Source organism: Muscardinus avellanarius, assembly GCF_963383645.1.
Source record: "Muscardinus avellanarius genome assembly, chromosome: X".
Lineage (NCBI taxonomy): Eukaryota > Metazoa > Chordata > Mammalia > Rodentia > Gliridae > Muscardinus > Muscardinus avellanarius.
This window is the reverse complement of record NC_137792.1, coordinates 110,081,252-110,107,977: the sequence shown is the minus strand read 5'-3', so window position 1 is coordinate 110,107,977 and position 26,726 is coordinate 110,081,252. Positions and strand designations below refer to the sequence as shown.

Sequence of the window (26,726 nt, the reverse complement as noted above, 5' to 3'; positions counted from 1 at the left end):
GACAGACAGTTGGAGATCTCTCCTTGATGGCCCTCCAGCCCCATCCATCATTAGCCCCTTCCTCTGTTCACCCCATGGTCTTGCTTGAATCTGTTTCTTGGGGGGTCCTGTTCCTTGGTCCGATTGTGTGAGCACAGGGCGGGGGGGTTCCAGAACCAAGAGAGGCCTGGGCCTGGAGCCCTCCTTTCCAGAGCCTCTTAGCACTCATGGGTTGGAAAAAGCATGTGTTCCAAAAATTTTTTTAAAAAATCAACAAAAACAAGACCCAGAAAAAAGACCAAATCTGGGGGAGGAAGAGCTACTCTGCTCTTTCAAGCTCCCAAGTCTGGAGTTGGTCGGTGGTGCAGTTCCGAGAGAGGCCGAAGGCGAGCACCAAGGGGGTGTCCAGCTGTTGCTTTCAGGCCCCCCGGGAGTGTCTGTGGTCAGGCTCAGGGAGCTGGCTTTAGCTGCTGTTCCTGTTCCGGGTCCTTGGTTTACCAAGGACTCATTCGCGTCCCCATTTGCAGGGTCTGTCCAGGTTCGCTTCCATATTTGTGTTCTCGTACGTGCGGGTGCATGTCCACATCTGTCTCTGTTTGTGCAGATGGGCCTGCTGTAGGGTGTAGGTGCGTGCGTATACATATGTGTGTATGTGTGCAGATGTGTGTGTGTGTGTGTGTGTGTGTGTGTGTGCATGTGCGTGTGTTCATGGGTCTGGGAGGGAGGGAGCTGGGAGATGAGCTGTTTTCTGGGCTGGAGCTATACCCGGGTAGTAGAGTGTGAGTGAGGCAGCCCGGTACTGTTGAACCCTGCAGCAAAGGTGTTATAGGGGTGCAATGTCTGCAGCCCTACCAGGGAGTTGGGAATCATAGTGATGGTGTTGGGGGTCATGAGTGGGATGTCATCAGGGGAGCGCCGCAGGGTCAGAGTGTAGTCGGGCAATGCAGTGAGGCGCAGTGTGTCGTGGGGGGGTCCGGCCTCACACTCATGGTGAGTGGGGCCAAGCTGTAATGCTGCCAGCTCCTCCTCAGGAGCAGCTCCCAACTCAGGGGCCCCAGCTCCCCTCTGGGGGCTAGGCTGTCGCAGGGGTTCCTGGCGCCGTTTGTCCTTCCGGTAGTAGAGGGCAGCAAAGGCCAGAACATTGAGGAACAGGAGGGAGGCCCCTACAGCAATGGTGACACTTAATTCAGTAGAGTAGTCCCGAGGGTTTTCCACCAGGAGAGGCCCTGTATCCTGGTCCCCGTTCCAGGACCCTTGCGCATTCTCGTTGCTGTAGGCAGGTGAGATGGCTGGCCGCTTGGTGCTCCAGGTCTTGCCATTGGGCCTGCGGGTGATGTGGGAGCTGTGCGTGGTATCTGGGGGTGGCACTTTGGTGGTGGTGGACGTATAGTGGAACATGTCGTGCAGGTTGTACAAGTGGGGCACCAGGTGTTTCCAGAAGGCCACCTTGGTGGCTCGGTAATGATCGCGAACCCTCGGCTTCAGCCCGATGTGAAGGTAGAGCTGGTCTCGGGGATTGTATTTGGACCAGGCCACTTCTTCAAAGCGGTTAGCCTTGGTGTGAATGAACTTGGTGTCCTGGGGCACCGGCTTGTTGGGATCCCTGAAACACCACATGGGAATCTGGGGTCACTGCTCTTCCTGTATAAGGAAAGGGCCCAACCTCTTTCTTCTTGCATCCACCCTTAAGCTTACTCTTCCTCAGCCCAAAACTTCCCACCCCTTCCATCTTTTCCAGTGTCCCCCACTCTGTCCATACCACCTTTTTCCCCCAGGGCTTGAACTCATCAATAAATAAATATTTATTTATTTAATAAATAAATCATCAGGATTTATTTATTTTGGGAGTACTCGTGATTGAACTGAGGGGCATTCCACCTCCAAGCCATAACCTCAGCCCTTTTTGCTTTTTTTATTTTGAAACAGGGTCTCTTGCCAGGCATGGCAGCGCACGTGTGTAATCCCAGCACTTGGGAGGCTGAGACAGGAGGCTCACAGGTTCAAAGCCAGCCTTGGCAATTTAGGGAGATCCTGTTTAAACCTAAAAAATAAAATTGGAGTCAGGCATAGTGGCACAGACCTGTAATCCCAATACTTGGGAGGCTGTAATCCCAATACAGGAGGATTGCAGGTTCGAAAACAGCTTCAGCAAGTAGTGAGACTTGTTAACTTAGTGAGACCCTATTTCACAATAAAAATATAATGCTTCTAGATTCAATCCCAGCCCCACACATACAAAAATAATAACATGAAATAAAATTGGGCTGGGCATGTAGCTCAGAGGTAGAATGCCCCTGGGTTCAATCCCTAGTAGCCCCCATTCCCTGCACACACACACACACACACACACACACACACACACACACACAGTCTCACTAGACCGGGCGTGGTGGTGCACACTCGTAATCCCCACGCTTGGGAGGCTGAGACAGGAGGATCGCACAGGTTCGAAGCCAGCCTCAGCTACTTAGTGAGACCCTGTTTCCAAACAAAATATAAAAAAGGTCTGGGAGTGTAGCCCGGAGGTAGAAAGCCCCTGGGTTCCACCCCCAGTACCACCAAAAAAAAAAAAGAGGGTCTCACTAGGTTGCCAAGGCTGAAGACTCTTGATGTCTTGTGTTCTCATATGGTATGGATATCTGTTGATCTTTTCAGCTGTCCACTTTTGCAAAAAAAAAGCCCTCTGAGAGGATCTCACTAAGTTGCTGAGGTTGGCCTTGAACTTGTATACCTCCTACCTCACTCTCCCAAGTAGCTGGTATTATAGGTATATGACACCACACCCAGTTCCTGATAGCTCTTTAAATTTTTTTTGGTGGTGCTGAGGACCAAACCCAGGGATGTTCTACCTCTGAGCTACATCCTTAGCCCTATTTTGCCTTTTTTTTTTTTTTTGGTACTGGGGGTGGAACCCAGAGGCTTTCTACCTCTGGGCTATACTCCCAGACCTTTATATTTTATTTGGAAACAGGGTCTCACTAAGTAGCTGAAAGCCTCACTAAGTAGCTGAGCCTGGCTTTGAACCCGTGCGATCCTCCTATCTCAGCCTCCCAAGCACGGGGATTACAAGCGTGCGCCACCACGCCCGGCCTCTATTTTACTTTTTACTTTGAAACAAGGTCTAAGTTGCTGAGAGCCTCACTAAATTTCTGAGGTTGTCTGTGAACCTGAGACCCTCCTGTCTCAGGATTACAGGTGTGAGCCACTGCACCCAGCCCTAATGGCTTTTAAAAAAAATGACTATAAAAGTAATTTTCATGGTCATTTCACATGGCCTCTGACCAGCTAACCTTGAATTTCACAGTTCAACCAGTAACGCTCACTCCTGCTCAGTCACGATTGTAACAGACTTTTGGGTCTCAATACCATTTTTCCTTTTTGGTTCTGGGGATGGAACCCAGGGTTTTAGGGATGCCAAGCAGGAGCTCTACCATTGAGCTACATCTCTAGCTCCTTCAACAAAAAATGCGAAGGAAAATGGTCACAGAATCTTGAGAAGGAAGGTAGGAAAGGAAGTGAAAGGGTTAATAGGCAAGACTTTAGGAATATGGAGCCTGTGGCACAGTAACCCCAGTATTTAGGAGACTAAGCAGGGAGGATTGAAAATCTGAGGCCGATCTCAACAACTTAGTGAGACCCTTTTCCAAGGTAAGAACATAAATAGGGTGGTGCATGCCTGTAATCTCAGTACTGGGAGGCTGAAGCAGGAGGATCGTGGGTGTGAGGTTAGCCTCAGCAGCTTAGCGAGACTCTGTTTCAAAATAAAAATAATACAGTAGGGCTTGGGGTGTAGCTTAGAGATAAATGTGCCTGAGTTCAATTCCCAGTACCAGGATATATACAGGGATACAGCTCAGAGAAAGAATACGCCTCTGGGTTGAATCCCCGGTGCCACACAGCAAATGACTTGTAGAATGTGGTAGGAAGGAAGAGGATGAAAAAGATTAGCGAAGCAGATGAGGGCATGCTGGGTCCCAAAGAAGAAAAAATAATCATTTTATCCTTACCCAGTCTTGGCAAAGTTGGTCCAGTAGGTCATGACGACAGCACTGAGCATAACATCATTCTTGGAGAAGTTGCAGGGAAAAAGGTCAGTGGGGCCTACCATGGGGACACCGAAAACGTACGGTACTTCGTCCCCATGAGCTGCATCTGACCACGCAGGCTTCATGAGGCTCTGGCAGTGATGGTAGAAGGCGTAGAAGTAGGTGGGTGAGCCGTAGCGGGCATGCAGATCGGCTGTCACAACTGAGGGCTCCACCCACTGGTGGTCAGTGAAGAGTGCCACCAGCGTTTTACGACGGGTCTCGGGGTTGTCACGGTCGGCCCAGTCTGTGTACATGAACTTGATGGTCTCCCGCAGGGTGTCTTTCCCCTCGGGATAGCCATATAGATTGTCCACAAAGTTGGAGACGGAATAGTCAAAGTCAGTGCCAGAGACACCATCCTCAGGGTCTACCACCCCTTCCACGAACTTGAGACCCTCACCCTGGTTGACACCCAGCATGATGTCATAGTTGAGGAACTCGCCCTGTTCCATGAGGATCTCAGGGTCATCGGGAATGACATCACCATCAATCACAGGGCCAAAGGCCACATGGTAGCGGGCGGGCTGGATGTCTTGCTCTACCAGTTCTTTGGCGCTCTTTTGCCGAAGGCAGTCCACCATGTCCACGGTGTCCAGCACATTACAGCCCACTTTGTCTGCCAGCAGGCTGGTGTACTTTACCGGCTGGTAGTTCACTGCCCAGCTGGACAGAGCAGAGCCACTTTGGATGATGGCCCTCTGGAAAAGCCCTGTAGAAAACAAGTGCCATCAGGTCAGATTTGTGTGTCTCACACGGCCATAAAATACCTTACTCTCCTGTCACTGAGGCTGCCCTATGCTTTGCAAGGGAAGGGAAGGAGGAATTAACTCTTCTGGCCAGGGATGACAGGTTAGGACCTAAGGAGAAGGGATTGCTGAGCCTCTTCCTTGACTGCTCCCCTCCCTGATTCCTCTCTTGATTCCCTGTCCTGGTGTGGTGGCTGGTAACTTGGGGGTTAAGGAAATACCAGGGAGAATTAACCCCTTGTCTTCTGGACATCAGCCTCCTTATGCGCCCTCTCTTTATCGCTCCTTGTCTCCCGCGCTTGCTTCCTGCCCAGCTGGGCCCAGCTCTGTGCCAGCACAGCACCAGGGAGCTGGCACTTGCACCACAAAGGGGTCTTTTTCAAGAGGGATGAGAAATGCAGGCAGGGGAGAGCCCCATATTCTGGGAATTTGGGGAAGGATCCCAAGGGCAAAGGCCTTGCTTGGGGTCTGAAAGTCTCCTGGGCACATGCCCTGCTGGTCTGCAGTCTCCTTGGAAACTTTCCTTGGGTTGAAACTACTGGCACTTCACACCCTGATTTCCCCCAAGCCAACAAATAGCGAACCAGTCCCCCAACTAAAAAATGAGATGGTTCTTTTCCCTCTCGGAAAAAGAAGGGTGTCATTCTCTCTCTCTGACCCCAACATTCCCAAGGGAGAATCTGCTTCTCAGGCACACCATTGCATGGCAGAGAAAGGGAGTGTGCATGAGCAGAAAAAGAGGAGAGAAATACACACTGCTACTTAAGAGAGGGCCTTATTTTTATGAAGATTATTCTCCGGGAGACAATTGCAGCAAGGCAGAGAACGAGGCTTGGCTTCTTCCCTTTTTTCCTTTTTGTTACTGTAGATTGAACCCAGGGACATTCTAACTCCGAGATACACCCCCAGACCTTTTTTATTTCTTTATCTTGAAACAGTCTTGCTAAGTTGCAGAGGATCTCAGTACATTGCTGAGGCTGGCCTTGAACTTCCGATCCTCCTGCCTCAGCCTCCGGAGTACTGGGATTTATAGAGCTGCGACAGTCCTTCCTTCCTCCCCTCCCCTTCCTCCCGTCCTCCCTCCTCACTCCCTTCTTCCCTCCCTCTCTCTCTTCCTTCTTTCTTTCCTTTCACAGTTCTGGGGGACGGAGACATGTACCCTACCGCTGTTTTGCATCCCCAGCCCTCCATTCTCTCTTTAGAGACGGGGACCCCACTTTCGTCTTCCTTCATCTGGGTAGGGGAAGACTGGAGGAGCAGAGACTGAAGTTCTAGGTCGGGCAAGGTGATTCTTCTCTTTCAGAGAGACAGGCCCTCTTCAAAGTCTTCCTGGGAGATGATCACTAATTCATGGAGCTGATTTCAATGGAAAAAATGCATCCTCGCTCACAGATTCGCTCGCTTCAGGGAAGGGCACCTATTTTCGGGAGGTTTTTTCTTTGTAAGAAGCTCAGCTTTGTCTCTTGGAGACAGAATGTTCCCCAGTTTAGAGGCGAAGAGAACAAACTGGGAGAAAGATTCAGCCTATTGGAGGCGTCACCAGCAGAGAGGCCCACCACCAGGGGAGACGCTCCCTTAGGTGGCTTCCCTGCCCAGGAGGAGGTCTGAAGTCCAATCACACGCCATTGGCCCTTGGAAAATGCCCATCTCACAGGCTGGGATTCTGACTTTGGACCCACCTCCTGCTCAAGAACATTTTCGCTCTTGTATAGACTTGTTCTTTAGAGGAAAAGGCAGAAATGAGTGTTTCTTACACCTAGAAACTAATTTCCACCCTCTCGACTCTGAAGTCATGTGTCATTCCCATACTGCAAGATTCCTCCTGCCTCCAAACAACTATTGTCCCTTTGGAGAGAGGCATTCTAGCTGAGATTGGTGGCCACGCACACCTGTAATCCCAGCACTTGGGAGGCTGAGCCAGGAAGATCATAGGTATGAGGCCAGCCTCAGCAATTCAGTGAGACCTTGTTTCAATAATAAAAATAAAATAGGAAGCCATATGCAGTGGTGCACGCTTGTAATCCCACTACTTGGGAGGCTGAGACAGGAGGATCGCAGGTTCGAAGCCAGCCTCAGCTACTTAGTGAGGCCCTCTGCGACTTGGTGAGACCCCATTTCAAAAGAAAGAATAAAAAATAGGGCTGGGGGTGTAGCTCAGAGGTAGAGTGCTCCTGGGTTCAATCCCCAGTTCCACAAAAAATAAAATAAATAAAATAAAATAGGGATGAGGGTATAGCTCAGAAGTAGAGTACCCCTGAGTTCAATCCCCAGTACTACGATGAATATTCAATTCAAAGCCAAGCATTGTGGCACCTGACTGTAATCCTAGTACTTGGGAGGCTGAGACAGGAGGATTGCAGGTTGGAGGCCAGCTTTAGCAATTTAGTGAGAACCTGTTTCAAAAAATAAAACAGGGCTCGAGGTATAGCTCAGTGGTAAAATGCCCCTGAGCTTAATCCCCAGCACCACACACACACACACACACACACACACACACACACACACGAAAGGTATTCTATGCCCACTCTCCCAAATAAGACCCCCATATTGGAAGGAGCCTCTTGTTCTCTTAGAGTATAAACAGAATTCTCCCCTTTAGTTCTCTTACATTAGAAGTACTTCTTCCCTTCCTTCCACTTCTCCCCAAAAGGGATACAGAACTAGTGGAAAGGACGGATTTCCCAGGTACTCCCGAGACACATGGAAGGCGTCCTGGAGCGCAAAAGGCCCGGGCTCCAGGCACAGGAGCTACTCACCCTCAGAGTGATGTGACAGTGTGAGGAGGCTGACACAGGATGCGCCAATGCCCGAGCCAAAGACGGTGATACGGTGGGGATCTCCGCCAAAGAAGGCGATATTCTCGCTCACCCAGCGGAGGGCCTGGATTTGGTCGAGGAGCCCATAGTTGCCCTTGGCAGCCTGATCTCCAGTGCTCAGGAAACCTAGATTCAACAGAGGGCACGAGAACAGTGAAGGCAGAGGGATGGATGGCAGAGTCGGGTGCCGAGGGCATACGGGAGCTGGACAGAGGGTGAACACATGCAGCTGTAGGGCTCTTCCCACCTCCCTGAAATAAACTACTGCTCCTTTCTGCAAGATCCAGCATCATCAGTACAGGCAAGGTGGGCTCCCTCTCGCCACCCATTATCTAGTATGGAAGGAGGGGTCAGACCCGTTGAAGTAGCTGTCTCCCCCTGGAGAGAGAGTTAAACTGCAGAAATTGCCAATGGCCAGGACTCGGCAGCCTCTGCCCTGATGTACTGTCTGGGGACATGATCCTAACATCTACTAAGATACAATGGAAAGCCTGTAATGCAAGTACTTGAGAGGCTGAGACAGGAGGATCCTGGATTTGAGGCCAGCCTTGGCCACTGAGTGAGACCTTCGTCTCAAAATAAAAAGCAAAAAACGGCCCTAGAGTGTAGCTCAGAGGTAGAATGCTCCTGGGTTCAATCCTCAGTAACACAAATATAAAATAAAATAAAATCTCTGGGCCATAGTTTCCTCTTATGCAAAAGGGTGATAAAAATAACTCATGAGGTTGTAACAAGAATAAAATGAGCATAAGCCCAGCACACATGGTAGATCTACAGCTTCTTCTTTCTCTTTCCTTCTCTTTCTCTCTCTGAAGGAATAAAGGATCTCCAAAGGCAGCAACCCCAAGCTCTCCTTGACCTTCCCGTACAAATCAGTCCATCTCCATTTTTTCCTTTTCTTTTGTGGTGCCAGGGATGGAGCTCAGGGGCATTTGACCTCCAAGCTACACCCCAGCCCCATTTATTTTGTATTTGGAAACAGGGGCTCGCTAAGCCTCACTGAGTTGCTGGGGCTGGCTTTGAGTCTGTGATCCTCCTGTCTTAGCACCACCGAGACCAGCTCATCTCCACTTCTTTTTAGGGCTTTGGTTAGACCTTCTTTCCGATTCTCTAAGACCTAATGAATGAGAAACTGTGGGAATGAGGCCCAGGAATCTGTGTGGCTATTTATTTATTTATATTTCCAGTATTTGGGATTGGACCCCAGGACACTCTACCACTGAATCACATACCTAGCCCTTTTTATTTATGTTTGAGAAAGGGTCTGGCTAAGTTGCCCGGGCTGGCCTTGAACCTGCAATCCTCCTGCCTCGATCTTCCAAGCCACTAGGATTAGAGGAGTTTGCCACTGCCTGGCCAGCAATCCGTGTTTAAACAAGCTCTCCCAGAGATGCTGATGCCTGCTAAAATTACAAAGCAACTGGGGTAGACCGTGTGTGTGTGTGTGTGTGTGTGTGTGTGTGTGTGTGTGTGTGTTTTACTGGGGATTGAATCCAGAAGCATTCTATCTCTGAGCTACACCCCAGCCCATTTTAAAACAGGGTCTTGCTAAATTGCTGAGTCTGACCTCGAACTTGCAATCCTCCTGTCTCAGCCTCCCAAAGTGCTGGGATTACAGGGGTGCGCCACCCGGCCAGTTTAGACCTTTTTCATCTATCTAGTGGAGAAATGGGGAAGTCAGTGCTGTGCGTTACCACAGAAACAGGTCTTCCCGCCCACCCACTGGGATTTGCTGCTGAGGAGACAAGTCACCATGGAGACTACCTTCCCACCCACCTGCTGGGATTTGCTGCCGCGGAGATTTGTTGCCATGGTGACTACCTTCCCGCCCACCTGCTGGCTATCCCACAGAGATGTCCTATATCCCCCCTTCCATTTTAGACTGATCCTGCTGCCTTATTTTGTCTCTCTTCCCGGATCCTTACGTCCCTTGGAAGGCTCTGTCTTCTTCAGCTACAGGCTTTTGGGGGGGTCCTTTCCAGGTGGGTAATTGCTGTGCCTCTCCAGATTGAAACCAATGCTTAGATCAGTATATTTGTATTGACTCCACAGTTCAAAGCTCATACACAACAGCTGGAATCAACTAGGTGAGTGGCCATGTTAGAGAAGGCGCCCACAGCTCACAGAGCTGGCCTGGCAGTCATGAGCAGAGGCTGGTTTCAAATAGACTCAAGCTGCCACAAGACCTCTTTCTTTTTTCTTTCTTTCTTTCCTTCTTTCTTTCTTTCTTTCTTCCTTCCTTCCTTCCCCTCCCTCCCTCCCTCTCTCCCTCTCCCTCTATCTCTCTCTCCTCTCTCTCTCTCTCTCTCTCTCTCTCTCTCTCTCTCTCTCTCTCTTTCTTTCTCTCTCTCTTTCTTTCCTTCTCTCCCTTATACTGGAGTTTCCCTCTCTCTCTCCCTTATACTGGAGATTCAACCTTAGGGGCCTTCTACAACTGAGCTACACCTCCAGCCATTTTTATTTTTTATTTTGAAACAAAAGCTCACTAAGTTGCTGGGGCTGGCCTCAAACCTGAGATCCTCCTGTCCCAGCCTCCAAAGTACTGAGATGACAGTCATTTGCCACCATACCCAGATCCATCACTATCTTTCTGAAGTTCTTCTGCACCTAGCTTCTGCAAAAGAGCTCACCTTACCCTCCTCAAGTGTGTTATTAATTTACATTTGGTACAAATAACTGTGTAAAATATTTAGTTATGACTCCAGGGACCTAGTCACAAGTCCTGCTCAGTCCCAAGTTTCAAATGAGGAAAGGAGAAGGAATTAGAGGACGCCTGAAAAAGGACGAATGGAGGAGCTCTTGTTCCTCCAGACAGGGAACCAGCTTGTCCTTTACCTGCCCATGCAGAAACTGAACCTCCTTCTGCAAGTCTGAAAACAATGGTGACAATGAGCCAGGTATGGTGGTGTACACCTCTGATCCCAGTACCTGAGAGACTGAGACACTATCACAGGTTCAAGACCAGCTTCAGCAACTTAGGGAAACCCTCAACAACTTAGCAAGGGCCTGTTTCATTTTATTTTACTTTTTGTAGTACTGGGGATTGAACCCAGGGGCATTCTATCTCCAAGCTACACCCCAGCCCTAATTTTCATTCTTCTTCTTTTATTAGGTAGTTTTATTTTTATTTATTTATATATCTATGGTACTAGGGGTGGAACCAAGGGGTTTTTCTACCTCTGGGCTACACTCCCAGACCTATTTTATACTTTTATTTGGAAACAGGGTCTCACTAAGTTGCTGAGAGCCTCACTAAGTAGCTGAGGCTGGCTTCAAACCTGCGCGATCCTCCTGTCTCAGCCTCCCAAGCGCGGGGATTACAAGCGTGCGCCACCACGCCTGGCTCTCATTCTTTTAAATTTGAAACAGGGTTTCATTAAGTTGTGGGGCCTCACTAAGTAACTGAGGCTGGCCCCCAACCTGCAATCCTCCTGTCTCAGCCTCCCAAGTACTGGGATAAAAGCATGCACCATCATGCCCAGAAGCAAGACCCTGTTTCAAAAGAGAAAAAAAAAATGGCTGGAGTATAGCTAGAAGGTAGAATGCCCTTTGGGTTCAATCCCTAGTACCAAAACAAACAAACAAACAATGCGTAACCACATCCAATTCAGCTGCTGAGCCTTGAGACCCTCTGGCAAAAACCATGTTGTGCTTCTCTTAGTCTCCTTTTCTCCTCCCTCCTTCCCTCATATTCCCTTTTCTCGCTTAGGCAATAGCATTCTTGGCTTCAGTTGTTGCAAAGGCACCATCCAGAAAAATGCGTCAGGTATGTCTGTCTTGATGAACAGGAAAAGCCTATGGTTGGATATAGATTTCTACAACATGGACTGGTTTCTCATGTTCCAAACAAAGGCTTGAAAAGGTTGTTTGGTTGGAGAGTTTGACCAACCCCCACCTCCCTCTGACTCCCCCCCCCCCCCCCCGTCTCTTTCTTTTTTCTATTTTTCTTTTTTCTTTTTTTGGTACTGGGGTTGAACCCAGGGACATTCTTTTTTTTTTCTTTCTGGCACTGGAATTATTAAACCCAGGAGCATTCTACCTCTGAGGTATACCCCAGCCCTATTTTATATTTTATTTTGGTTTTATTTATTTATTTGTTTGTTTATTGGTGGTACTGGGGTTCCTGGAAACCCTTCTACTTCCAGGCTACAGTCCCAGACCTACTTTTTATATTTTTATTTGGAAACAGCGTCTCCTAAGCCAGCATGGCTGGGTTTGAACCTGCGCGATCCTCCTGTCTCCGCCTCCCAAGCATGGGGATTACAAGCGTGCGCCACCACGCCCGGCTTTATGTTTTACTTTGAAACATGTCTTGCTCAATTGCTGAGGCCAGCCTTGAACCTGTGATCCTCCCGTCCCAAGTGCTTCCCAAACCCATGTGTGCCACCGTGCTCAGCTTTTGGCCATTTCTCTCTGCTTCCTTAGATCGCATGAGCCTCCAGATAAGGGGCAGGGAAGCAGATGGATGGTGCCATGTGAATGACCCCTACTACAAAGAGAGTCCTGTCTCAGTACCGTATCCAATAGGCTCAGGCAAATGATACAGTGAACAGGACCCACCAGGTGCATGCAAAACCTGCTGGTTTGGGAATGCAGTCACTCCCTGCTCATTCTCCAGTATCTTGACCATCAACAGAAACCATGTGAGAATGGAGGCTGATATAGCCAACCCCGCGAAGTGTCAGAGTACATCTGAGCCAGTCTCTCTCGGCCCAAGTTGACATTACAATACATGGTAAGCTGCTTGTCAACAGAAGATGGGGGAGTTTGACAGATTGTATCAAAATCAGATATTTGTGTCACTCAAGGCTTGACGTTTACCAGGTTTTCAGTTTGCCTAGAGGGTACCTGAGCACGGATGTAGGATTAAATTAATTCTGGAAACCCGGAATAAAACTTGGCAAGCCCCTATTTCCTCAGCCCCAGGGAATCCACATCCTGTATTCTGCTGGAATCCTTTTCTTTTGTTGGCCCAAAGCCCAGTTGGGGCTTCTCAATTAATAGCTACCCCTCTGCCTTGGAGGAGATCCATGGATTAGCCTGTGACATTCCCAACATACATGAATCCGCCGAGATTTCTACAGAACTGTCTGGGCTTGGCGCTCAGGAGAAGTTGGTGAATGAATGCATGTAACTGGGGTCCCAAACTGGCCACCTGTTCTGTGACGCCTTGGGAAACAAAACCACCAAGCCTCAGCTACACAGCAAAATCCCCAGTGTCAGGGACAAACCCATGTTCTACATCTGGTGCCAAGAGACAAAAACATCTTGTATGTACTCAGAATACAATCATTGGCTTATTGATTATATTTGTGTTCCAGAACAGGAACTGAAGGGTACACAGGAAGTGGTGGGGAACTTCTGACCAATCTCAGCTTATAACTTTCTTTCTTTCTTCTTTCTTTCTTTCTTTCTTTCTTTCTTTCTTTCTTTCTTTCTTTCTTTCTTTCTTTCTTTCTTTCTTCTTCTTCTTCTTTCCTTTTCACAGTATTGGGGATTGAGCCCAGGGGCATCCTGCCTCTGAGCTACACCCCCAGCCCCATTTTTTATTCTTTATTTTGAAACAGGGTTTCACTCAAGTTGTGGAGGGCGTCGCTTAGTACCTGAGGCTGGCCATTAATCTGCGATCCTCCTGTTTTAGAATCCCAAGTACTGGGATTACAAGTGTGTGCCACCATGCCTGGCATAACTTTCTGAGTGTGGGATAATATTATTTGCATCATCAGCTGCTTAAGTCCAAAGAATGCTATTCCTGCTCCCCGAGATGTGCTGTTCCATCTTTATCCCAATGAATGGAGGTTCCAAAGTGAAAGTCCTTAGGCTGAATTTTATGGATGAACTTCAAGGGGAATTTGTGAGATTGTTTTGTTCTTGTTTTTGGTGGTACTAGGATGGAACCCAGGGGCTTTCTACTTCCGGGCAACACTCCCAGACCTATTTCCTATTTTATTTGGAAACAGGGTCTCACTAAGTTGCTGAGAGCCTCACTAAGAGCTGAGGCTGGCTTTGAACCCGTGCGATCCTCCTGTCTCAGCCTCCCAAGCGCGGGGATTACAAGCGTGCGCCACCACGCCCGGCTGAGATTGTTTTTATAAATGTGCACACTCATACACATTGTTCTTCTGGAAATCCATAGCTTTCTCAGAATTTCAAAAGAGTCCAAGACCCCCTAGAAGGTTAAGAACTTCTGACATAGAAGCCTAAGGAGTAGAGCAGCTGAAGAGATGTGAAGTAATGAGAAATCAGGACATCACAGCAACAGTCTTCTGGAGAGCTCAGCGCCCGACTGACCCCGTGGAAACCTTGAATCATTTTTGTCTCTCTCTAAATCCTATGGGCCCTTCCTTCTCCATCCTCTGTGCCTTGTTTCCTCAGGTCTCGATCATCCTCTGTTCTTTCCCTAGACCTTTTCTTTTTTTGGTACTAGGGCTTGAACCCAGGGGCATTCTACCTGTGAGGTACACTCACAGCCCCCATTTTACTTTGAAATAGGGTCTAAGTTTCAAGGCTCTCACCAAGTTGCTGAGGCTGGCCTTGAACCTGTGATCCTCCTGTCTTTACTCCCCAAGTACTGGGATTACCGGCACGTACCACCACGTTCAGCTTGTATTCATAATTTCTTAAGTAGTAAAGTTGAGTATTTTCTATTACTCTAAGAAATTAGTATAATTACTTTTGGCCACTGACTGCTGTGTATGTTTCTCTGTACATCTCCGTGTGATTCCGACTGTGCATTCATTACTCCTCAGGAACTGTGTGGCCCTAATGCGTGAGTTTACAGTGACCTTCATGGTACCCATGGCATTCGAATCTCCCTTCTCTACAGGGAAGAACTTACAAGAGCCCTGCCTTGGTTTTCGAAGCAATGCACAAAGACAGAGGATCATGGGCAGAAATATGAAATCTGAAGCCCACCAAACTGTGGAGAGGCCGCGGAGATACCTTACATGCTCCTCACCCGGTGTCCCAGCAGCCACGGGAGGGGATGCAGACTGGGTTTCCTTAAAGAATATCAATTTGTCGTTCCAAACCCCAAATAACTGTCTTCCTATCCCACATAGTATTACAAATAAGTCACTAGGAGATTGCAATTATGTGCACATCACCACACCCAGAAGGAAAATGCAGCACCAGGACCTCTGGGATCAGAGCTGGCAAATTCATATAATCAAGAGCAAATGGAAATAAGGACCCATCCTCCAGCCAGCCTAGGAGCAAGCCAGGCCTAAGCGCTGGTTTGGTTTCCGGGCCTGCAAACAGCCTAGACCCAGACTAGAACTTTGAGGACACAACCCCCCTCCCCCAGACACTAAGTTGGCCTCTGTGTTCCACTGCGGGAACATGGGGCATGGGTGAGAACCTGAAAGGGACCAAGGGCCTGTCTACTTCATCACCCTCTCTGAGGCACTCGCTTACCTCAAGACCTTGGCCATGGATAGGTACTGGTGGTCACCAAGGAAGGTAAGGGGCAGCATATGACCCAGAGGAGCATGGCGGAGTATGTGGGGGAAGGGTGAATGGGGCTGGCTGAAGAGGCATTGGAAAATGTGTGCGTGTGCCTAGGACGACGGACGTGTAGTAGGGTGGGATTGTGAGGATAGAGATATGGAGAGAGCGGAAGGGAAACATATGTGTGCATATATGGGGCATGCAAGTGCAGAGAGAAGAGTATGGCTGGGAATGGGTAGAGGTGTGTGTGTGTGTGCGCGCACGTGCATGTGTGTAGGGATACAAGGGATATAGGTACAACTCTATATGTTTTTTATTCAGTGCTGGGGATTGAACCTAGGGACATTCTACCTCTGAGCTATACCCTCAGCCTTACTTTTTATTCCTTATTTGGAAACAGGGTCTCATTAAGTAGCAGAGGGTTGCACTAAGTAGTTGATCCTCCTGTCTCAGCCTCCTAAGCACTGAGATTACAAACAAGTGTGCTCCACCATGCCTGGTGTGTGTGTGTGTGTGTGTGTGTGTGTGTGTGTGTGTGTGTGTGCCCCGGTATTAGAGATTGAACCCAGGGGCATTCTCCCTCTGAGCCACACCCCTAGCCCTTTTTATTTTATTTTATTTTTTGGTGGTACTGGGGGTGGAACCCAGAGGCTTTCTACCTCCAAGCTATATGCTCAGCCCTATTTTATATTTTATTTGGAAACAGGGTCTCCCTAAGTTGTTGAGAGTCTTGCTAAATTGACGAGGCTAGCCTTGAACCTGTGATCCTCCTGTTTCAGCCTTCCAAGTACTGGGATTATAGGTATATACCACTGCACCCAGCCAGGTGCAACTCTAAGTACATGAGTGTGGAATGCCTGTGGGGTAAGGGAATAAATTCACGTGTCTGTACTTAGTGTATATATGCAGGGCATGCGTGGGAAGAGTATGTATATGGGAATGGTTTATGCATCCATGGATCTGTGTAGGGGGTCGGGGATGTGTGTATACATGGGAGAATATATGAGTGTAGTGAATAGGATGTGTGTAGATGTGAGAGGAAAGATGTGTGTGTATGTGTGTGTGCACAGTACTTGTTAATATGTGGGGTAAGGCAGTGCGAGCATGCAGGTAAGGGTATATGCATGCAGGAGGGAGAATACTGGTTTATGTTTCTGTGAAGAAAGTGAGGAACAGATGTGTGTATATGTGCAGTATGTGGGTGTGTGGAGTAGCTGCAGAAGTGGGACATGTAGGAGGGTATGAGTGTGTGTGTATGTGTGTGGGTGGGTGGAAGGGATATTTATGTACATTTAAGGTATGTGGAATTCGGGTGTGGGTATGGATGTGCAGGGTGTAGGTCTTTATGTATGGTGTAAATATGGGTGTAGAGGAAAGTGAGTGTGGATCTGTGTAGTGTGTATGGGTGTAGATGTGTGTGTGTGTGTATGTGTGTGTTTGTGTGTGGAAGGTGAGATAGACCTTTTGGTGTGGAGTGTGTATGGGGGCATATAGAGTATGTGGGTGTGCAGATATGTGCACACAGGAGACTGTACACATAGAGTGTATATGGAGTGGCAGGAGAATGTGTCGCCGTCCAAGGGGGTCTATAGCTGTGGTGTGGAGCTATATGCATAAGTGCTTTGTGGGGGTGAGTGAGAAATAACCGTGCATGGGGGTGGTAGAGGAGGATGGGTGGAGATGGGAGGGTATGTGGGTGTATGGACATGGGGTGGACTAGAAGAAATATCTGAGCCGGATGCAGAGGCACACAGCTGTGATCTCAGTACACGGGAGGCTGAGACGGGACGATTGCAGGTTCAAGGACAGCCTTAGCAACTTAGCAAGCCCTTCAGTGACTGACAAGACCCTGTTTCAAGACAAAAAAATACAAAGGGTTTGGGGTGTAGCTCAGAGGTAGAACATCCCTGGGTTCAATCCTGAGTACCACTCACAAGAAAAGAAGGAATATCTGTTTACGTGTAGGGTATTTAAGCATGAGGACAGAATGCTGGAGAATTAACAGATCCTATAAAACTCAACTAAAAAAAAATCTGGGAGCAGAGACCTGGCTTGGGACCTAAGAGAAACTGAAGTTTGAACTGAATTTTCCAGTGGCATATAAATATTCCAAGAAAGGGCCTGGGGTTGTGAAGAATCCAGCTTGGGCCATGGAAAAACAACCTTTTGACTATTGTTAAGAACATGAGCTAGAAAGTCAAGGCGGCCTGTTTGGAACTTCCTGGCACCCCCACCCCACCCCAAGGAGCCAGCCTTCCTTCTAGGCACCTGGCAGGAAACATACCTAGCACCCCAACCCGGTAGTTGAGGGTGATGACGATGACGTTGCCGTAACTGGCGAGGACACTGCCATCAATCATGTTGCCCGTCCCTTCCATGTAAGAGCCTCCGTGGATATAGACCATGACGGGCTTAGCACCACTGTCCCGGATGTCTGCAAGGAGAAGGGGTGAGACATAGGCTGGGTAGGATGCCCTTCCTCCCCCACCCCCGCCAGCCCTGGGGGGGTGCGGGCAGCAAAGCTATCCCAGGTGCCAGGACACCACCACCATCCCTGAGGGCGGGATCCATGGGGCTGCTTAGCCCAGAGCGCAAGCATTGAGCAGACAGTTGAATCTCAGTGACTACACATATATGTGTAGGTAGGTTTCAATCCATACTGGGGATTGAACCCAGGGGCATTCTACCTCTGAGCTACATCCCCAGTCCCCCTTTTTGATTTTGAAACAGGGTCTCACTAAATTGCCAAGGCTGGCCTCAAACCAGCAATCCTTCTGCCTCGGCCTCCCAGGCACTAGGATTACAGGTGTGTGCCACTGCATCTGGCTCAGTGATATTTTTTGGAGGTGAGGTACTGGAGATGAACCCAGGGGCATTTTCCCTCTGAGCTAGTCCCCTTGCCTTATTTTATTTATTTTGAAACAGGATTTAATTAAGTTGCTGAGGGTGTCGCTAATTGTTGAGATTGGTCTCAAACCCATGCATGATCCTCCTGTCTCAGCCTCCCAAGTACTGGGATCACAGGCATGTGCCACCGCACCCAGTTTCAGTGACTTTTTTTTTAAAAGACTTACGTTTCAAGAATTTTCAGGCAAAGGCAGCCAGGAGTGCCAGAAACAAGTAGGCTTAGGTGGACCATGGCGGGGCAGCAGGAAGAGGAAGGGCTGGCCCCTTAGCTGCACCAAATGAATCCCTGCCCTGGGCACCAGGAGTCCTGGGACCTGACATGGCTTTAGAAAGCAGGGGCTGGGGAGCCCTGAAACCCGCAAGACTAGACCAGTTACATGGAAAAACGGCCATTGGCAGCAGCTGCCCCACCCCAGTGCAGACGAGACAAGAGGGGTGGGAAGAAAGGGAGGCACCGGGAGAGAACAAGGAAGGATGGGGTGGGGGAGGGAGTGAATGGCAGAGATGGGATGGGGAACCTTATTGACATGGTTTCTCAGCCACGTGCCCATTGACCCCATTCTCCCTGGGCAGACTTAACCGGAAACACTGGGGAGGGGGCAGAACTAAGAATGAGAGCGCTTGCTCCCAGTTGGCATTAAGATGAAGATGGCACCTTCCCAGAGGCCTTTCAAGGAAAGCCCGGCAAGTGGCCGCTCCCAAGCTCAGGCAGCATGGCAGCGTCGGGACTAGGGCAGCCAAGAGAAAGCCCCAGGCCTGACCGCCCCCGCCTGTTGCCTGTCACTCTGTGAGCTGGACCAATGCTCTCTGCCACACCGGCATAGCCCCACCCATCACCAGTGGGCCCCCTGAGTTGTCTGGCCCCTCCAGGGACAAAGGGGCGGGACCGGCACGGAGGTAGCAGGAATGCTCTCCACTACTGAACGAATGAACCTTTCACCCAGAGGACGAAAACTGGTCCCCTCACCAGCCGAGTCTACTGATGGCAGGCATCCGGGCTCAGCCCTGCAAGTCAGGCCTGTCCTGAAACTACTGCAGCCCCTGGCCCCATGGCCGTCTCCCTTTTGTTGGGAAAAGGCAAGGGAGGTTTTAGTTCCCTTTGGTGGTCACTGTCTTGTTCCTCAGAGCACCCCACCTCCCAGGAGCCAGACTCCCTCGAGACACCGGTGTCTCCTTGCCATCTGGTTCCTCCGGGCCTCTCCCCACCCTCCTGCAGCCCCGCTTGCTCTCCACTCTCCCTGCCGCTCAGTGGGGGCAGGTGCCGTGAACCATAGAGGAAGGGGGAGGGTGGGGGCCGGGGCGAGGAAGATGCCTTTCCCAGTGTCCATCACCCCGGAACTGCCAGTGGCCCGCGAGGCCAAAGACGGAGGAACAGCCCGACGGCCTCGTACAGGAACAGAAACACACCAATGGACGGACAGACAGACAGACGGGGCTTCTCCCCATCGAGAAGGGGAGGGGCTCTGTGCCATGCACCAGCCGCCGCGCCCTGCAGTCCCCAAATACCTTCATCTTCATCCCCGTCATTATCCGCTAAGTCCTCGCCCTGTTTCTTAGCGCCGGATCCTGGGGACCAGACACGGGGAGACACAACAGCACAGAACAGAGAACAAAACAGAGAGAGAATTCAAAAACAGCATGACTGCAGTGTGGCCCAGCAAGCCAGCTCTGGGCCTGGGCCCAGGACAGGCAGGAGGGATGGCAAGACTGAGGGAATGGGTGGGCCGCAGCCCAGACCGTCATCAGGATGATGGTGTTGCAGGCCTCTGCTGTGCTGGCCTTCCTGCACCTCCCTGCCCCGCCTCCCTGTCCCCAGCAGCCCCTCTCAGCAGCAGGTGGGCCAGGGCACAGAGCCAGAGAGCCACTGGGGGAAGGGTTCGTCGTGGGTGGAAATGCTGTGCGTGTATACACAGGCAGGTCGAGCCGGAGAGCAGGGTGGGTGCTAAAGATGAAGGGTGATAGTGCCAGCACGCGTGGATATTGATATGAGACGTATATGAAGGACCCCAGGCCTGAGCTTCTGGGGCCCAGTGGGCAGGCTCGAGCTGGGCTTCAGCTGACCCTGATTCCCTCAGGAGGAAATGGAGGATGAAGATTCCCCTTTGGCCTTGCTCACTGGGGCCCCTGCTCTGGTTAAAGGCAAGTGGGGTTCCTACTCATAGGAACCAGTCTTGAGAGCAGCAAGCATTGCTCTGAGATGTAGAGAGCCAGAGGGGAGGGAGGGAAGGAAGAAAGGGGAAAGGAGAAAGGGATGATGAGAGAGAAAGAGAGAGAGAGAGAAGAAGAAACAAAGATAGGAACAATGGTGATTAGTTCCTACCATGGACTGAATAGTTACCGTGTGCCAGACACTCTACGTCTCCTGCACTGTCTCATCCTGACACCCCACTGAGGTAGGTACTATCCTCACTCCGGTTCCACTGATGGGGAAACTGAGGTTCAGAGAGGTTAAGTGACTTGCTCAAGATCACATAGCTAGGAAGCGCTAGAGGTGAGATTCAAACCCAGGTCTGCTCCAAAGCCCATGGTCTTTCTACTGCACCATGACACCTTTAGGGCAAGGGGTAAAGGGAAGGGAAGAAAGAGATAAGCAAAGAGGTGGAACATGGAGGGAAGGGGAGGAGAGGGGAAGAACAAAGAAGAGACCAGAGGAGGGAAGAGAGACATTTAGGACCTAGGGATAAAGCTGGCACCGATTCTCCTTCCTGTTCTAAGGAGACTGGAAGTGAATCTTGGGATGGCTGTGGGAAGAAAGGACTTCCTGCCTGGATGCTGGTCATCGTGTGGCCACAGAGGTAATTCTCCTAGAACCCCAGAGCTCTTGAGTCTCTGACACCAGATACGCTCAGCCTAGAAGAAGCAAATAGGCCTTTCAGCTGGTCTGAGCTCTGTGGACTGCATTTTCCTATAGCTATTAATCAAAAAGGAATTGCCCTCGCATTACAAAATAGCTTTTCAACTAGAGAGGAGCCCAGCCCTAGGGCAGAAACTGCTTTCGGTTTCTGAACTTCTGGTGGCACCTATTGTCGTCTCACCTTAGCACAACACTGGCCAGTGCTGCCTTCAGAAGCCCAGTGGAACATAGACGTCCTCCCCAACACAGTGGACAGCCCACCAGATCGAAAGGAATCACTCAGCCCTAGACATGAACTCCCTGCAACTTGTTCCCTTGGCATCATCTCTGATTTAGAAGGTGTTGTCACTCCTGCCGTCCTCCTCCTCCTCCTCCTCCTCCTCCTCCTCCTCCTCCTCCTCCTCCTATTTCTCTTCTGATTGAATGGAGAGGGATCTATCTCTCAGCCCTTTTATTTATTTATTTATTTATTTCAGAACAGGGTCTTGCTAAGTTGCTAAGGTTGAACTTGAACCTGTGATCCTATTTCAGCCTCCTAAGACTACAGGCCTGTGTCACCACATCCAGTTTGTTTGATCGTTTATTTATTTGTTTATTTATACTGGGGATTGAACCCAGGGGCATTCTACCTCCAAACTATACCACCAGCCCTTTGTACATTATAGTTTGAAATAGGATCTTACTAAGTTGCTAAGGGGTTCTATCAATTGCTCAAGCTGGCCTCCAACCTGTGACCCTCCTGTCTCAGCCTCCCAAGTACTGGGATTACAAGCATGTGCCACCACACTTGGCTACCAGCTGAGTCTTCAAACCAGACCAGGAGCTTCTTCAGAGCAGTGATTAGGCCTTCAGTCCTTTCTACATCTTCCACTTCTTGAGAGCACCTATGGACCCGTGGTCCACAATCACCACTGGTAAGTGTATCAATAAACTGTCTAGTGAGAGTCTCAGGACTGGACTTGACTGCCCTGCCACCTACTAGAGCCCTGGAAGATCATTTTTCCTGAGATGGTCAATGTTAATGACATTTCTTCACCTCACCCATCCCACCAAGTAACTCATAGTAGCCAGTTTAAGAAACCTTTTTCCTGAATTCATCTGTAGCCTAATGGATAGTCTCCTTCCGCCTTGAGATGCCAAAACGGAGGGGGTCCCTTGCCCCCTCTCTGGCACTGGTGATTGATCCTAGAGGCACTCTATCTCTAAGCTACACCCCCAAACCTATTTTATTATTATTTTTTAAAATTTTGAAACAGGGTCTCGCTAAGTTGCTGAAGCTGACCTCAAATCTGCAATCTTCCTGTCTCAGCCTCCCAAGTATTGGGATTATAGGCATGCACCATCACACTCAGTGGAACAGACGTTCTTAGAGAAAAAGACTTGCCTGTGGTCTCACTGAGTCAGCAGCAGAGCTGAGACTCAGTCAGGCTTTGTCCTTCCCAGACCTGTACTCTTTCTGCGGTACCACACTGCTTCTGTATTTGTGTGAAAAATACTGATGGATTACCTACTGTGTGTGAGGCCCGGGGCTGGGCTGAGAGACACTGTCTTCAGGGTATTGTGTCTCACTCCATTGCTCCAGTGTACAGCAGAAACACTTAGGGTATATGTAGATTTCCAGGCTGTGCCTCAAGAGATTTTTTTTGTACTGGGGATTGAACCAGGGGCACTGTACCTCTTAGCTTCATCCTCAGGCTTTTCAAATGTATTTTTCTTTTATTTATTTATTTATTTATTTATTTATTTATTTATTTATTTATTTTTGTGGTACTGGGGGTGGAACCCAGAGGCTTTCCACCTCCAGGCTATACTCACGGACCTATTTTATACTTTATTTGGAAACAGGGTCTCACTAAGTTGCTGAGAGCCTCACTCAGTAGCTGAGGCTGGCTTCGAACCCGTGCGATCCTCCTGTCTCAGCCTCCCAAGCGTGGGGATTACAAGCGTGCGCCACCACGTCCGGTAAAATGTATTTTTATTTTGAAACAGGGTCTCACTAAATTGCTGAGGCTGGCCTTGAACCTGCCATCCTCCTGTCTTAGTCTCCCAGGTTCTGGGATTACAGGTGTGTGCCATCACACCTGGAAGCCCCCAGAAATTCTTATTCAGTAGGGAGCATCCCATCTCAGGAATCCTGATGACGCACTCTGAAAAACCTTGCCCCGGAACACCAAAGGGAAACCAACTCGAAAGGGGAGAGGGTTGTGTTTGTCCCCATCTGTTCTTTAAGGCTGTTACTGTTTCTGTGTTGGCCCAACCTGACCACATCTCACCATTTATTTTTCAGAGTTTGGGAGGTAGGAAGGACCAGACGGGAGTTTTGTCCATGCACTACCGTGGAAAGAGTACGCCCTGAGGGTCAGAGACCCAGGTTTTGGTCCCAGCTCTGCCACAGACCAGCAACAGGGCCCTTGAGCCAGGGCCAGTTTCCTCATCTGGCAAATTGGGATATGATTCCTGCTTTCTTCGCTTCCCGGGCTATGGGGAGGATTTTCTAAGGTAAATAAGGGCATGTTTTGCAGAAAACACAAAGTGGTATCAGAACAGGTAGAGTTAATATATGAGTGGCGCGGGGAGGGGGGCTAAATTCATCTCAGCAAGAAGGGAAACTGAAAATTTGCCTCCTCCAGAGTCCATAGTGCCCAGAGATCCCTCAAGTTCTTCCACCAGAGCAGCCCAGGCCTCTCAGCTGGGTTCTGGCCAGAGTGATGAGGCAGGGGCTGGAGTGGGGGGAGGAGTAACGGACTCTGTACACATGTTTGGTCTAAGCTTCAGGTGGGAACGGTGGAGTCTACACTCTCCATCTCGGACAGGGCACTAGGGGGATGACGCCGTGGCTCTCATCCCAAAAGGCGGGGGAGCCCTGCTCCATCTGGGTGTGCTTCGAGTTTCTCCCGTCTTTGGCACACCCTCGAGGGTGCAATTTGGAGCTGGGAAGATCGGAAGAAATGGGGTTGCTTCTTCTGCTCTGAACCTGCCTTAGGCCACCAAATTCTCCCTGCGCAGCAGCCAGGGCCCTCTGGTGAGGTGGGTCTTATGCCTGCTCACCGCCCCCTGAGCCTGGGCTATTTGAAGGAAGGCGCGGTTCTCGGGGGCCAGGGCAGGCGGGCAGGCAGCCCTCCCTCTCTCTCTCTCTCCCTCCCCGCCGGCTCGCTACCTACCTCCTTTCCTACATATTTTCTTGTTGGGCTTTCGGGCGCATTCCTTGGAAATCCGCTTTACTGTAAAATGAATAAAAAACTAAAAAATAACAGGAGGCCTCTGCCCAGGGGCATGCACCCCCCGTCCCCCCCAGGCCCCAAGAGCTGAGCTGCTCTGCAGGCGGCACATGGCAGAGAGCCTGTCCCACCATCTCCTTGTTGCTGTCACTTACCTTAGTGTGACCCCTGCGGGAGGAGGCATCAGGCTAGTGAAGGAGGAGGCACCTAAGCACCGCCCGCCCCCTCCCGCCCCCAGCACACACCCAGCACCCTGGGCCACGCGCACCTACCACCTTTGGAATTAGGTGGAAATGGCAGCCGGGGGCCTGGCAGAGCCAGCATCCTCCCGCAGACAGTTGCCAGCAGTGACCATACTCCCCCAGGCTGCCCCCATCCAGCACTGGACCTAGACCCGTCAAAGCTCTCAGGCCTGGCCAGGCCCCTCCTGGCGACAGTGTCACTCACACATGGGAGCTTGGACAATGCCGGGAGACGGGAGAACAGGGAGGGGTGGGGGTGGCGGAGGCCAAGCAGAGTGATGGTTAGAAGCATTTTCACAGACAGACAGACAGACGCATGCTGCAGGGCACACGACCACATGCAAGCCACCAACACAACGGGGGCAGGCGGGAGGGGGCACAGTGCCCGGCCACGGCACTCACCATCCTCTGTGGGCACATAGACATTCAGGTACAGGCAGTCTTCATTAGGTTCCTGGATGTAAGTGGCGACGATATCCAAGTTGGCAGTAAACCACACTGGCAGCATGACTTCGGGCACGGCCGTGTGAATGTTCTGGGGGCACACTGGGGGAAAGTGTGTGGCGTTCCGGATGCCCGACCAGGATGGGGGTGGCTCGGGGGGCAGGAAACGTTTCTCGCCGATCGGGGGAGCTGCGTAGGGTACCCCCAGGTATTGGTCCACAGGCCCCAAGATCTCACTAGGCAATGGTACCCGGGCGCCCCTCAGCTTCCCAAAGTGAGTATTGACTGTGGGCGCCGGGGCCTGGGTACTGGCCCTCAGCACCAAACCGAGGAACCACAGGGTGAAGCACAGGCTCCGGCCAACTGTTGGTGTGGGGCTCAGGGACAGCGAGGGCGAGCCAAGCCGCAGCCACATGTTCCGGGCAGGGGGGGACCGGCAGGAGAGGCAGACTCCAGGGTCACAGCATCAGCCAGATAGGCAGCCCCTCCATGGCCACACTGACTTGAACCTCAAAACTGTGCTCTCGAGGGACACCTACAGGTGCCCAGCAACGTGGAGAGCAGGTCGTCCAGGCACCACAGCTTCAGAAAGGGGACTCCCTCAGGGCCAGACAGGCCTGTGGAAAGAGGGAAGCACACATCATCGGACATCGAAATGGTCCAGGAGAGCGGTACAGTCAGTCTCTGAGGCCCTGCAGGGCTCGGTCTTTTCTACAGTTAGGGAAGGTTTCACAGGCCCCGGCTTTCCCGGGACTCATACGCCATCCATTGCTGGCCAGAATCATTCTATGGGCCCGGCCATGGTTGGAAAATCCAAGGAGATTGATGGAGTGACAGTTGTCACCACTGCAAGTTCACAGTTCCCAACTTTGACTTCATGGCCAATGGAGTCATCAGAGTCAGCTGAAGCCAGAGTGACATGTGGTGGCGGGGTGGGGGAGAGCTGGACATGGGTCCTCGGGCATGTCTGTGAACACTGAGCTGTCTAGCCCCCAGGACCAGGAAATCCCACACAGGGCCCCGCACAGGACAGAGTAGGATTATCTCCCTCTGGGACACTAAAGAATAAGAAGGGAACAGGGCAGATAGGTACAGCATCCCACGGAGAGACCCTTCCCAACCCTCAGACAGGGCAGGGGGCATGACAGCAATTCACAAGAATCCCCAGACGCTCCTGTGCCCCTCCGGTCTAATTTCTCCTGAGCCTTCACTACCCCCAAACCCTCAAGCCTCAGTCCTTTCTGCTGGCTATCTCTTCACTCACAAGCAACACCAGAACCCAGGGCAGAAACCTGTCTGCCTGGCACGCCAGGCATCGCCGATGCTAGTCCAGTGCAAAATAAACAACGGAGTATGGGTACACATGCTCAGAGACTCATAGAAATAAACTCACAAAGACTTTCAAAGAGGGAGAGAGACCACGCCAGGATCACAGACACTGCGATATTCACTCTCAGAGACATATATTCCAAACCCACAGAGATCCCCTCACATGGTCCCGCAGTCTGAGACAGAGCACCTCACACAGCCAGAGCTTCACAGAGTGCTACATTCAGAGAGGCACACAGAGACTTACTGAAATATAATCACACATACCCGCATAGGTAAATAGCCAGACACACGCAGCATAATGGTGACACATAGGTGGAGACAGACACAGAAATAGCAACACACTCAGACACACAGGCCTTCTGACACAGTTCCACAGTCAACACCTATACATGGGTGCACACAGACGCTCCTGCCCAGACACAAGTGCGCACGCGCACGCGAACACACACACACACACACACACACACACACACACACACACACGCCGCGGGTGTATTTAGTTTTCCCCTAGTTCTCCCGCCTTCCGAGATGGCAGGCCTGCTCCTTTAAGAAGTGGCTGAAGGGGTGGGGGAGGGAGATTGGGAATGCCAGGCGATGGCCACCACCACCACCACCACCACCACCACCACCACCACCACCACCTCCGCCGCC

The 26,726-nt window shown here is 50.6% G+C and overlaps 1 protein-coding gene across 6 annotated transcripts; it reads right to left on the bottom strand.

Moving 5' to 3' along the window:
- Window positions 1-738: 738 nt before the first annotated feature.
- On the bottom strand, window positions 739-25,158 carry NLGN3 (neuroligin 3; the record flags this gene model as incomplete). 6 transcript variants are annotated; one of them, XM_080719217.1, is made up of 7 exons in its annotated part: window positions 739-1,582; window positions 3,987-4,776; window positions 7,570-7,755; window positions 17,363-17,512; window positions 19,492-19,551; window positions 24,001-24,060; window positions 24,702-25,158. In XM_080719217.1, 7 exons carry the CDS (start codon window positions 25,156-25,158, stop codon window positions 739-741), a joined length of 2,547 nt encoding a protein of 848 aa, XP_080575343.1. The 6 variants fall into 6 exon arrangements, with proteins under 6 accessions (XP_080575343.1, XP_080575344.1, XP_080575346.1 ...); XM_080719218.1 differs by lacking the exon at window positions 24,001-24,060; XM_080719220.1 differs by lacking the exon at window positions 19,492-19,551 and having other exon boundaries at window positions 24,702-25,023.
- Window positions 25,159-26,726: the final 1,568 nt, after the last annotated feature.